Source organism: Buceros rhinoceros, unplaced genomic scaffold (genome assembly GCF_000710305.1).
Source record: "Buceros rhinoceros silvestris isolate BGI_N320 unplaced genomic scaffold, ASM71030v1 scaffold2146, whole genome shotgun sequence".
In the NCBI taxonomy this organism is placed as follows: Eukaryota; Metazoa; Chordata; class Aves; order Bucerotiformes; family Bucerotidae; genus Buceros; species Buceros rhinoceros.
Window position 1 is genome coordinate 33,303 of NW_010417916.1, and position 13,412 is coordinate 46,714.

The following is a 13,412-nucleotide window of genomic DNA, read 5'->3' on the forward strand; positions in this document are numbered from 1 at the left end:
TACCCAGCCATAGGGAAGATCAACAGCCTTGCTCTACAGCAGACATCAGAGAAGTTACAGCAGATGAGGGCAGAAGCGGGGGGCCGTCAGGTGGGTGACCTTGGAAGACAGGCTTGTGCTTCGTGCCCACACCCCCGGGTGCTGCGCTGCAGAGCCCCAGTCCACTGCAGTGGGAGCCTGGCACGGGCAGAGTCCAGCCTTGCCTCTCCATGGGACTTTGCTGGTACATCCACGTGGCAACAAGCAGCTGAGCCCCGTGGAGGCATCACTAAGAAGTCCATCAAGAGTCAGAACACTGATAGAATTCATCCCAGTGCCCCCCACCAGTCACCCCACACAGCCACCCCCCATGTCCGCTGGCCTGGGCTAGGTTATCCAACCCATGTGGACTTTCCCCACGAGAGGCTGAGCTCGCTCTCAGCCCAAGCCTGAACGTGATGCAGCAAGTCTGGACCTGAGAAAGGGCTCACAGAACTGCTTGTGTCAAACCAGGGGTCCTCTGAGACAGCCACTGCCCAATGGCTGCTTTATTGGGTGACTGTGCTTAATCCTGGCAGGTTCTTGGGAAGGAAACACTTGGAGCTCCCACTTGGACCCATGGGAAACCAAACAATGGCAACGCGAGTGGTACAGAAACGCCTTTGGTACGAGCTGCTGGTTCCTCCCCGCCCCCTTTCTCTTTTCTTTTTCTACATTGAGGATGTATCTTTTACTGTTACGGAGGTTAAGTGCTTTCTAATTTATTTATTGTTCTGCACTTAGTATTTCTTTCCTGAAAATCTGGGGCTTGTAAATTTAATAAAGAGTTATAAACATAATAACAGCAGTAATTACAGATGCCTTGAAGACCTAAAAGCTGTAGTCTTCAGAGTCCCCAACTAGGGACCCTTCCCTGTTGCTGTAGAGTTACCAAGAAAATAATTACTTGGAAGTATCCTCAGATGGGAAACATAGATTATGAAATATAACCATCTTGTCAGCAAATCTGAGCAATAGCTTAAAAAAAATGTGTACGAAGGGGACTAAATGCAGAGCTAAGCAAAGACCAATTATTTTTAGGAGTTTCTATTGACAGTTTGATCACAAAAAGAGAGCAACCTGGAAACTCAGTGTCAGCATGCCATTTCCTTTTTCAGCTATGGAAAAAAACTGAGTAAATCCCCATTTCCCTGCACGAGGGAGTGCGGAGCTACCTGGTTCAGATCAAGTGGAAAGCACCAGCATGCAGCACATGCTGGCAGAGAATTAAGGGGAAGACTGCACTCCAAGCTCCTCCAGCAACTTCATCTAAATATTAAACTTATTTCCTTGAGAGGTTTAATTACACCCTTATTGCTGCTCAAGTGATCTCTGAATGGGATATTACTCCCGTTATTAGCATTTATTACAGGACAGATATGAGACATTACTGTATTTGTCACTATCTTTACCAGAAGACGCCAGTGAAGGAGGATGAGTGGGAAGCCAGCGACAAGAAATCCTCGCGGGCTCAGGTTACGCCCACTGCACTGCGAGGAAATGTGTGTGTGTGTGTGTGTGTATGGGAAGCACTTCTGAGGAACTCTGCTTGGGGTTGACTCACATCCTGGTCTGTGCCAGTTCCCATGGTACCGACCCCGCAAGCTTCTCCTGCAGGATGAGCTGCAAGCAGTGCTTCATCTCTGCTCGTGGTCCCGGAGCTGGAACATGTCATCTGCGGGCCAAGGGGCAAGGAGAGGTCCCTCCCGAAGAGAGGGCTGCGTGGAACAGCACACATGGGGAGGCTGCAACTCGCAAGCCAATTTCCTGTCAAACCAGGCAGACTTCCCAAAGCCAACTGTGCGGATTGCGGAGGACTAGCTGTATGTAAATGGAGATGCTCTGTGTGCTCGCGGAAGTTGCTGCTTTCTCTGTTAGCAAGCTCCTAGAAGCACTGCAACAGAGGTGCTGATACCAACTGTGGCACAGGGCTCATTTTTAATTCTCCCTGCCCGTCAGGAGCACGACAGGGATTCTCTGGGGACCTAGATCCCAGGCAGAGCCCCCTCTATCTCAATTTCATCACCGAGCAATTAAAAAGGCAGAAAAAAGGGTGGATAGCAGTGATGCCAATACGATGACTCACTCCTCTTTTCTTGTATGTATATCGCTGCAACAAATCCCTTCTGTAGTTTTTGTAGATGCCACGTAAGTTATTAAATAGAGACACTTAAATGAAGCCAGCCTTGGTCGTTTCAGCTGCTATTGTGCAAGTCACTGCTCTACAACAGCGTGTCCCTTTCTAAGCCAGAATTTGAGATCGTGCTTAAATAATTGATGCGTGAGCTCTTCTGGACCACAGTACTATCAATTTTTTGAGACTGAACTTTAGCTGAACATCAGCAAAATTCTGATTTACAAAACTGGGGCGTCATCTTCTAACCACCGCCTTTCACAGAAAGGTCACTGACTTCATCAGCACGCATTGCGCATCTAGCTGGGATGTGCGTTACGAGCCGAGAGAAGAGTCCATCTGCCGTCAGCAGAGACGGAGCCTTTCAGGCTTAGACACGCATTAAGTACAATATATAAAATGAGAGCAGTGGAACAAAGCTTCTTCACACACATGCATGGAGAAGAAAAACAAGACAGCTTTCTCCTCAAACAGATAAGTCAAAATTACTTTGAGAATTCTGGAAGCAACACTGAATAACTGTGGCTCCTGAAGTACCTTGTTGCATTCACTACTGTATTTCTTGGAACAGGAGAATAAGGAGTTAAAAAAGGCAAATTGGGTCTCTTCAGGCCCAGACAGGACAATTAATCATACCTCCTACTGATTAAAAAATAAATTAGTAAAATAATCAGTCATACTAAATCACAAGCATTAGGACATACCCACATCCCAGTTAGTATTGCTGAATTTTACCCACACTCATTTGCACCAAATAAAATCCACCTCCAAAGGTTAAGGCTATTCAAGATCCCTTCAAAGAGATCACACTGAACCCGGGATGGTGCTGCGTTAAGCAGTGTCTCTGCTGGCTGGTGCTGGGGATGCTCACAGAAGCTGTGCTGGTGCTGCACACATCTTGGTTAGAAAGGAAAAGACTTCAAACAAATCAAAACGGTCTCGCTTCCTTCCCCGCTCACCCCCCGCCCTCACGCCTTCCGTCCTCTTACCCCCCCATTTCAGGAAACAAACGATGGTGATTTAGGCTCCACGTACCATGTGCATCAAAGAATTCATCATCTGAGCTGTCATCCGAATCCCTGGCAATGCTCTGCATCCTCCACTCGGAGATACTATGGCGTGAGGGACTTGCTGGAAAGAACACAAAAGCCTTATGCGATACGCAACACCGGCAAGGCGGAGAGTTCCCACCATGATCTTTGCTGGAGGAAGAGTTGTGTGTTCCCTATGAAAATTCACTGCTGCAATATTCAAAACACAAAACTCCGGTGATGCTGGTGTGATGTCAGCGCACCGCTTTACAGATCCTGTTTGTTTACTGTTGTTAGAACCTGCCAGCAAGATGCTACATTAAAGCGAGCTGTTCGGATCGCTCTCGTGCTCTTCTGAATGGCGGCTATTTATAATTGTTAGTGGGACGTGCAAAATCAGCCGGGTTTTCAAGTCGGCAATTAGGAAGGAAGCGGGCTGATTGGAAGCCTTCTCCGTGCCTCTAATGAGCACACAAACCATGCTGCTGCTCCGCTAACTTTTGGGTGGGTAGCTAAGCAGAGCAGCCTGCAGAGAAATAATCTGTTTTCTGGAAGGAAATTGCTTCCACAGAAATTGGATTAGAGATCTATTTAAACTTTAAACTTGAATGATTTAAACAACATGCTGCCCGACTGCTTTGGGGGAGCTGTCGGAGCAGCTGTCCTGAAGAGCGACGAGAAAACCCAACGGCCTGTAGATTCCTGTTCTCACACCTACCTACGCCCTTCCACCTTCCCCTGCAGAGTTCCCTGCGCTAAATATAATCACATCATGGCTTTTTCCCTTTTTATTCCAGGTATAACCTAGCACCACTCCAGGCTGAACTCTTCTTCCTGAGCTCGCCACAGCACAGCTGGCTGCTGAAGGGAGCACCGTCCGAAGCACGACGAGCGAGCGGGTTCCTCCCCTCTTCTGGATGGCTCTTGCACCTCATGGCACACACAAAGCACCTGCAGCAGCCACCTAACCTCATGCAGCAAAACCCCGAGGAGGCTGACAGATTCCCACTTAGCACGGACAGAGACGCTGAAAGGCTCTGCTTACTGCGACAGCTGCCCGAGCCGCCTCATGCTATTGTCCTAACGGTGTTAAATCTGTCAGTAAAATTCCTCCGATTTTGCTACCCAGTTGCCACGCAGAAAGAGGACGGAGAACCTGTGCAGAGTCATCTCAGCATCGGCTCAGCAGCCCCCAAGTACCCCATGGCCCACCCCTCCGGGAGCAGCGAGCGAGGAGCTTGGCAGGGCAGAGCTCAGTCACGCCAGAGTGACGTCAAGGCACTCGCATAATAGTTGCTAAAAATAGAGCATATAACAACATATGGGATGGTGACAAGGGTCTCACTCGGGTGATACAGAAAGGACCGAGATCTTCTGGAGGAAAGGCATTGCTTTTTTCAGCTGGAGGGAGCAGTAAGTCGAGCCAGCCCTCCTTGCTCCCATACGGCAATATGCTGCCAGCGCAAAGGAGGATTAAAATATCTGTGTGACGTACTTCCCAGCACATCACAATTCCTTTATTCATTACTTTTCCTTGTAAAAGCTGAGACATTCTGCAGTTCCAGAGAAATTCATGCTTCGCTACCAGTGAAAGCCTTCAAGCGAAATCTAAGAGGTCTGTAAACTACAGCTTCCAGTGAACGCTGGGGGAAGAGGGGCTTCACCACAGAGAGCACAGCGAGGGACTGGCACATCAGCATGAAATGCTGGTGCAAGCCAGCATTTTTATCTCAACACAAGGATTTATGAAGCATCTGGTAGGTTCTTCCCCGGGGCTCGCTCCGGTGAATCATCGCGAGGTGAAACTACTGCTTCTCTCTCATTCACCAGCGATGAAATCTGTGACGGAGTTGTAATTAAAAATGGAGACTCAACTCACAATATTTAGTGCATAGGAGAGACGGAGAAGCTTCAATCACCCCTATGTCCCCTTCCACCGCCCCTGGAAGAAATGCTGCCCCTTGGAGTTTTCAGAAAAATCAAGATTTTTTTTTTTTTGCCCTCTTGCTGTGAGAGTTACTACTCTGCTATCAGCTGCGCTTGACTAAAAGGAGAGGGGGTTGCTGAGGGTTCAAGCCTCCTGTCTGCAGCTCACTGGGGATTCACCTCTTTGTACTGAATGGTCTGAGGAAAGGAAGAGTTTGTCACAGGAAAAAAAAAAAGGGTGGCTGCCTAGGGAGAGGTGAACGATGAAATCGAGGAGTCAGAGCAGAGCCCTTCCAGGGTACCCATGGGGGGGCTTTAACAGCAAATTCCTGAAAGCTTCCGGAATGGTATTTGAAAGGGAATCTAAATGCAAGCCAGGGCCCCACCTAACCCCAGGAGGTGAGGTTTGTGCTCCTGCACATCTTCACCAGAGGAAGGCAGCAGCCCCCACCCAGATATTTCGTGGTACCTGCCTTCATCTCCCCAGCAGCTGATGGCAGAGCTTCGCTGTGCAAGCTAACCTGCAGCACCCGCGGAGCCAAACAACCGCTTTTGACACCAACGGCACGTGGCAGCGTATAACCCTGGCTGAGGAGCACAGGGTCCCTGCTGCAGCTGCCTGCTGGAGAATGAGAGGCGGTTAACTGCGACCCACAGCCTCGACGGTTCTGCGACAGAGCAGAGCAGCAGACATCCAGCGAGGGAACTCTGCTGAAGGACCAGGCTTACAGGAGCCACTAGAAGCTCGAGTAACAGGGACTAACTCTCTGTGCCATGTTTGTCATCTTCTGAGACCCAGCGCTGCTAGCCAGCTGCTGCCTGCTCTTCTGTTTTTTCACAGCTCCTCTGCTTTTGAGATTGGCAAGAATTCTGCCACGTGCCAGAGTCACAGTTATGAGATGACTAGAAACATTCCCAGACCTGTAACAGGTCACCTCAGAAAACCGAGCCTGCAACTCCAGCAGAGAAGGCCTGAGTTAAAAGGACTCACAGGAGAAACATGCATTGTCCCAAAGGTGCCAGCCACAAGGAGACACGCTCCTAGCTCCCAAAAGCCCAAACTCCATGCAGTTTAGAAGAACAAGTCATCAACAGCATCTTACCTCCTCTCTTGGAAGATCGTGAGGACTTGGAAGAGGTGGACCACTGCTTGGTGAGTGATTTCCCAGAGGCTGTTTCACTGTTACCAGCAGCATCCTCTGTGTCAACAGATGAAACTGTGTTGGCTTCAACATCCTTCTCACCAGGAGCATCTTTGACTCCGTGCTGCTCCGTATCATTTTCTCCGCAGAACTGGGCCATCTTCTGAGCCAGCATCAGCTGTGCCTCCTTCTCCAGCTGCCGGATATCCTCTATGGTGAGCCCATACCATTCGTCCTGCCAGCACCAAGCCTGCCGATGGGCACGGACCATGACCTTCCGCAAGCCTGCAAAGCCAGAACACCCTGTCACCAGTGCTATGAGACGGCAGGAGTCCCCGTGTTCCCTTCCCCAAAACACCGTGGCAAGGATATGACAGTGTCCTCACGCACACAACGCTATAAGCTGCGGTGAAGGACCTTCATATAGCCAGGGTCAGCATGGCAAATTGGTCACTTCATGCACTTTAGCTCCTCAATTCTTGCTACCCAACCATGAGCTGAAAAACTAGCCAGGCTGCTGTGGCTGCTTTTAACCTGGGAAGAAATTACCTAATCCTGGATCCAGGACTTTGTTCTGTGACTGCCTGCTCCACCGAGGAAGAGCCACACACAGACCACAACCGCAACTCCCACAAAGTTCTGGGAAGTTGTGATTTTTGGATCCAGCCTTCAAAGTGACGTATGTTCCCAGAAGGGGAAAAAAAAAGGCCAACATCCACAACAGAGAACGCCGATTTTTGTTAACCAGGCGAGTTTCAAGTGGTTTCTTCACAAAGACTCCATAGCCCACCACAACCATTCTGTTACATGACAGAAGCACATCCCACACCAGCAGTGCTAAGACTACAGCCTCTCCTTTCCTTGGAAACCTGGTTTCTGCTCCTGGATTCTATATACCAGCGAATCAGCATCACAAATATGAGCTGCTGAGATAATGGGATGTGAAGCAAAGTAAGGGAGGGAATAAAGATGCTGTATTTTGCAGATAATATCTTTCTTCCGCTGCATGAGAAAAATGAAGTGGGTTAAGCCAATTTAAAATATTTCATATATCTGAAAGGAAGAACCGTCTCACTGTCAGCACACAATGTTTTGACCAGGCAACAGAAACTTTCCTCCAAGACTTAAACTTGTTGGCTAACATCACTGTACCACCAAGACTTTTAAAACAGGTAGAGACACTCAGGACTTTCAACCACGATTATTGCTTAAAAGCTCATGACAGGTCAAAGCTCCAGACTGCTATTGATTGCTGAATATTGTCCCCCACTTTCAATTACTGGGAAGCTGAGGCGGCGAAGGCTTGGAGGACACGCCAAAAGCAGCAGTGGGAATTGTTATCAGTGGGATTAAGGATCCACAATCCTCTGTTGCTAAACCTGGAGCAGAAACATACTGCACCCAAAAGCTGGCAGGCAGGGTGGTGGTCTTCTCGCTAATGAAGCCCCTGGCCAAAGACCACAGGCCACAGCACCACCACTGCCGTTTCCAGCTAGCCAGCAATCCACAGGTGACGTTCTAATCGTTTAGGTTTGGGGAGCTGCAGCTCAAGCTCTCTAAGCACCACCAAGAGGAAAGACAGCCCTTGGAAGCCACCCTCCTCTTCCAGGAGCACGGCCAAACCCGGATGGTCCCACTGCGCTCAGGGTTTCTCAGGTGTGTCCAGCAACACGTGCTTCACAGCTGTGCAGAAAACCCTCGACCTCTCTACTCTCACAGTCTCTATCATGTTCAGCCTAAATATCCCTGTTGTTTTCAGTAATCATTTTGTTTCTTAAACAAAAAGCTTAGTTTGATGTTTATTTCCCTCCAGGTCTGGGCACTTTATTGCCTGCTCTGCTCTGCGGTTAGTTCTTAATGGCACCAGCCATCAGAATTCAGCCAATCAGGAGCTGCGACCAGCAGCTCACGCAACGGACCGGCTCAGCCCCAACTTCATTTGCACTGTGAGATTAAACCTATCAATATTTTACGCATTTCTCTGCCTGACTTTGGGAAGTGAGCTCCGCGTAGGAGAGGGAGGCAGCCACTGCGACCAGCAGCTCACGCAACGGACCGGCTCAGCCCCAACTTCATTTGCACTGTGAGATTAAACCTATCAATATTTTACGCATTTCTCTGCCTGACTTTGGGAAGTGAGCTCCGCGTAGGAGAGGCAAGTTTGACCCAGCAGACTGTGACCTTCCAGGGGCAGAACAAGGGGGCTTGGCAATTTAATTCTGTTTAAGCTAGTTGAGATTCAGGTTTTTTCCCCCGCCAGATTACTTTTTGCTGGACTACAGGAGAATGTTTTAGCCTCTTCATCTCCCATTACGATTGACGATCATGAAAGATTAAAGATCAAGATTAAACTCCCATCTCTTCCACACTGAAACCCAGGACAACATTTCCCTTGGGAGAATTAATTCTCCCAACACCACAACCATCTTTTGGACTTCCACATCCGCCACGTCCACTTCTACCTTGCTTGATATACCTTGAAAACAGACTGTGATCAGAGAAGTGAACAGCCCCCTCGCTCTCAACTCAAGGCTTCCTTGTTCAGCAGCCTCCACTCACGCTCCTCCATCCAGCCTTGATGTATCTATCAGTGCACCACTGACTCCTCAGAAACTCTCTGCATAAAGGCACAGATGCCACTGACCACGTATCTTTGCTTTAAGGGACTAACATCGTAGGGAACGTGAAAACCACTTGTGAATAAAGAAAAAAAGAAACCTCTTCTGAAGTTCCCCTCTGCCTTCTTTCACTTCATCTCTTAGATCACAAGCGCTGCCTGTATTGCTTCCTCCCAACCCACTGACCTCCCCTCCTGCACTGCTCGCATCGCTTTGATACGACATCCCACATCACCCTTCCTTAAAGCCTTGTTCTTTTGAAGACGGGCCGTGTGCCATCACGGCTGCGTGTCTCCATCACTCCAGAGGAGTTAGGAAGTCAAAGACTCAGATTGTTTTCCTAGCCTCTGGCCTTCACCCGGGAAGTGCGGGCGATGCCACATGACTGGAGGACAGCCCCACAGTCTCAGCAGACACATGCTGAAGTCAATCCATCACAAGTAATGGGAAGAGGGTGGTTTTGGGGGGGTTTTTTGTTTTTTTTTTTTTTTTTTTTACAAGATTGCATGTATCTGCTGATTTCAGTAATATCAGTAATTAAACAAGGTTATTCTTTCTCTAGAGCAGGCAACGCTTTGGTTTAAAAAAACCCAAGGAAACCCCACGTGCATCTGCTGATTTCAGTAATATCAGTAATTAAACAAGGTTATTCTTTCTCTAGAGCAGGCAACGCTTTGGTTTAAAAAAACCCAAGGAAACCCCACGTGCAAACGTACGTGTGCAGACTGAGGTCAGAAGTTGCCATCATTGTTGTGTTGATTTAATTATAACTTTTCCCACTGCGTTGTGCGGAAAACATGACGAGTCTAGCATGGTGCAAACATTTCAATCACTTGCCTTTCAACTCACCACCTCAACAACTCGGAGACTGGTTGAATCCATGAGGTGCTGACACTGGTAAATGATTTGCCTGCAGATCATGGTGCTGAACTTAATCTTACAGAAGGAAGTCTAAACGACCACGAGACAAGCCAGGACAGAGCGCAGACTTCAGCTGAATTTAAACAGCTTTTGCCTATAGTTCTGGGTTTGTTTTTCAACATAAAGAATGCATCCACTCAAACTCAACCTGCACTTAGATCTGCTTGCTTCTCTACCTTCCCTTGCTCAGACCACTCACAAAGAAAAGCAAAGGTTCACCTGCGAACCTTTAGAGAAGCAAAAGTTCTGCTGCAGCTTTCTAAAACCACCTTCTACTTCATCACTGCGCAACAACTTGGGCACGTTTAGCCCAAGACGCGGTGGCTTAGACAGAGCTTAGTTCCTGGGAGGGGAACACACTTTACCACAGTGTATCATCAATAACCCATACACAGTCAACACGCTTGTTTAACAACAAACGAATCGTAGCCCACGAGCACCATTAGGAAGCAAGTGGGAGCAGAACATTATGCAGTGCCAGTCCAATTAAACTTAAATTCTATGGGAAAGGAGTAAAAAAGAACACAAATATTACAGCCAAGTAGACTAATAGCCCACAATTCCAGTCTGTGTCTCAGGCTGTCAACGCACTGAGTAACTGTCCAATTAGTCATCAGAAAAAACAGTTGTTGCACTCAGTAAGAATGAGAACGTTTCAACACCATCCCCCAGAGTTACTCCCTCCACGCTCAGTGACTTTTCCGTGTATCACAATCCATCCATCACTTCACTAAGATCTGTTCTTCTTTCAACTCGTTCTCTGATTTTAGTTTGCACCACTCAGGACTTCTCCCCGCCTCGGGCAGAGCTTCGATCCTGCTCTTGGCTTCTGCCTCCGTTCTCTTGCTGGCCTGGTGACCCTGCCCAGAGCGTGCTAAGTCCCCAAGAAACAAACTTGCAGGAGCTGGGAACTGAGGAACCAGGAGAAAAATGCCAAAGAGGGGCTGGCCCAGAGCCCTGGCAGCTTGGTCCACCGTCGGCTGCACAATGCACAAAGGTCTCCACCTGGTTTGTGCCACCAGCTGAAACTCCAGAACTGGGATCAGCGTATAAGCCTGGCCAGTCAGGTTGTAGCCCACAGATTTCCAACTTAAACATCCTCATACCTCGCTGGCTTGGTACACGTGCTCTGGCGCTCTTCCCACTCACAAACAGCTTCCCCATGGTTATCCCACTGCAGGGGAAGGCCACGCATCTCCTGTGGATGCCCAGAGCTTTTGCTTCCACTTTTCACTCGCTCCACTTTGTCTTGCCTCCAAGACTTTGCTGATTTTATGCATCTTAACCACTTTGAAAAATGGTATTTGCCATCGTTAGAACAGAGTGGAAAGGCTTTTGAAAGGCAGACAATGAGCTGGCTCTCCACAAAGCCTCAGTGGAGAAAAATGGCAGGCAATCTTTCATGAATAACAAAAGAAACGCTTCTAAGGGACCACAGTTTAATCTATGCCAAACACCTCCGAACAAGGGGAAGAGTCACATGCTCCTTTTCCATTTAACAGATACAATGAAGTTGTTATTCTGCCCCATGTTTTGCAGCACACACTAAATTAACCCGTGTCCCCCAAACGCCAAGGGAGCTGACTGCAGAGAGCCACTTGTAACACAGTCTATGACAGGTAAAAACTTCCGTCTGTGTGTAACGGGAAACCAAAGGAGCTTTAAGAAAGCAACCTGGGACTGTTCAGAGAGCGGTGCACACTATTCTCCACTGCTCTATCAGTGTTTTTCCACATTAGCTCTCAGGAGCATGCTATGGCTGAAAAGAGCTGCAGAATTACTTACAGTAGCATCAGGCACTTCAAAAGTTCTACAACAGCTGTAGAGGCTGTAGGAGGATCTACTATAGAAGTAGAGCAGCATCCTTCACACAGCCTTTCTCTGGCCTTTTCTTGGCCAGAGGACAGCCAAGCTCTGCACTTTTTTTGAGATGGTAACACTTCTTTAAAACATTCTTTAGATTTTCCACCTGGCCATAAATCCTGTCTCTTGTGGCAAGGCTCAGAAACCGTATCAGTTGTGTTATAGATTTTCTGCAAAGAACAAATTACTGCTACCACCTGCACTTAGTTACTCCTGGGACACAAACAATACTTCCTTAAAAGCATTGACCCGAGAATGACACGTCAATCAAAGCAGCACATTTACTCACTGCTGAGTGGTGGGTCGCAGCACGGCGAGGTGGCAGCCCTGAGCACCACAGCTCTGGGGGACACAGACGTCTGGCCACACACAGACCCACCAGCCCTGTCACAAGGCAGGTGGAAACTAGGGACACTCCAGGGACTGGTTTCCGGAACCACTTAGGACTCGGAAGGAAAGCTAAGTTCTTTGAGCAGCCCTTCAGGATTTTGATTGCACTAAAGAAAACTGGCAGATTTTTAAAACAATCTGGCAAAGTTTAACAGACAAATCCTTGTCTGAAAAAAGAGAATGCAAGATCTTGCCTACACAGAACTTGAAACCCTTTCAGTGGCTAATTATGGTTTGGATTTATACATACCACGATATAAGGGATAGAATAACACAATTTTTTTCTGAACCAACACACAGCTCTGCAAAGAGTGATCAGATCTGAGAATCTCCTCGCAGACGTGACCTGGGATACGATACCTTGCACATGCCTCACCTTTGTGTTTCAAATCAGAAATGTTAAGGAGCTGACAGTAAACTTTGGGAGACTATAAATGCTCACCAACATCGTGGATAAACCGCTCGATTTTCGACTGCATCCCCCAGTATCTGAACTCGACTTTACACAGTTTATATGCACACATGATGGGGTATTTCCCAGGGTTGTTCTTGTACTCTTGAATCCAGTCTTCTGAGAGGGGTCCTCTTTTAGTCTTCACTGATTTATACAGCTTTGGATCCTCCTCAGCTTTGTATTCATGTGGAGGGATAGGATCTTTAACAATATCGATAGGATCTACAGAAAGAGAACAGACACAGACATTTTCTTCTCCTTAACAAAAGAAGAAAACACCATTTCGCAGGAGCTGCTTCTGGTTTAGTATGTACCAATTTAGTTTCTTTTAACTCACGCTTAAACAACTGGCTGTTAAATTGTTTATATATTGCTGCTGGGCAGCGATCGGCTCTGCCAGAGGAGCTAGCACGCACAGTTCCAGCAAACAGAGGCTTTGCTCCAAGGAGCTGGTTTTGCCCATGGTGACTGCAGATCCACAGCGCTCTGGCAGATCTGTACGCTCTGTCTTTCCAGCTCCAAAAAGATCTTTCGTACATTCCATCTTTCAGCTTTTCTAACATCACTCGCAGTGCTACAGCTCTGTCTCATCGGAGACGGTCAAACACAGCCGCCCTTTCTTAGCCCTGCTGTGGAGGAGACACCACTCACTGAACATCTTATCTGTGGTACCCATCAAGTGAGGTTACTGGTAACTCCTCACATGCTGCTGTTGACCAGATGTACTAAGGAAGGCAGAAAGGTTAACTTCAGTCCTAATAAACTCTTCACCAATGGAGAACTGGTAACTGCAATGGGAGCAGAGTGAATTAATGTTTTTTAGAGATCTGCAGCCCCCACCCCAGAGCTCAGCAGAAGCATCTGAGGTTGGGAATAAAGGGCAGGATCGCACTTCTCAACAAACAACAGCTCTTC

At 48.0% G+C, this 13,412-nt stretch overlaps 1 protein-coding gene across 1 annotated transcript in view; it reads right to left on the reverse strand.

The window, feature by feature from the left end:
- The window catches only part of LOC104495356 (membrane-associated phosphatidylinositol transfer protein 2-like), a gene marked incomplete at its 3' end in the record, with an annotated part of 60,880 nt that overhangs the window by 31,446 nt on the left and 16,022 nt on the right, over nucleotides 1–13,412 (reverse strand). The window contains exons 4-6 of the mRNA XM_010138315.1: nucleotides 12,486–12,719; nucleotides 6,213–6,536; nucleotides 3,188–3,283 (exon numbers count right to left, since the gene is read on the reverse strand). Of these exons, the coding sequence (XP_010136617.1) occupies nucleotides 3,188–3,283; nucleotides 6,213–6,536; nucleotides 12,486–12,719 (654 nt within the window). The remainder of the gene's footprint in view (nucleotides 1–3,187; nucleotides 3,284–6,212; nucleotides 6,537–12,485; nucleotides 12,720–13,412) is intronic.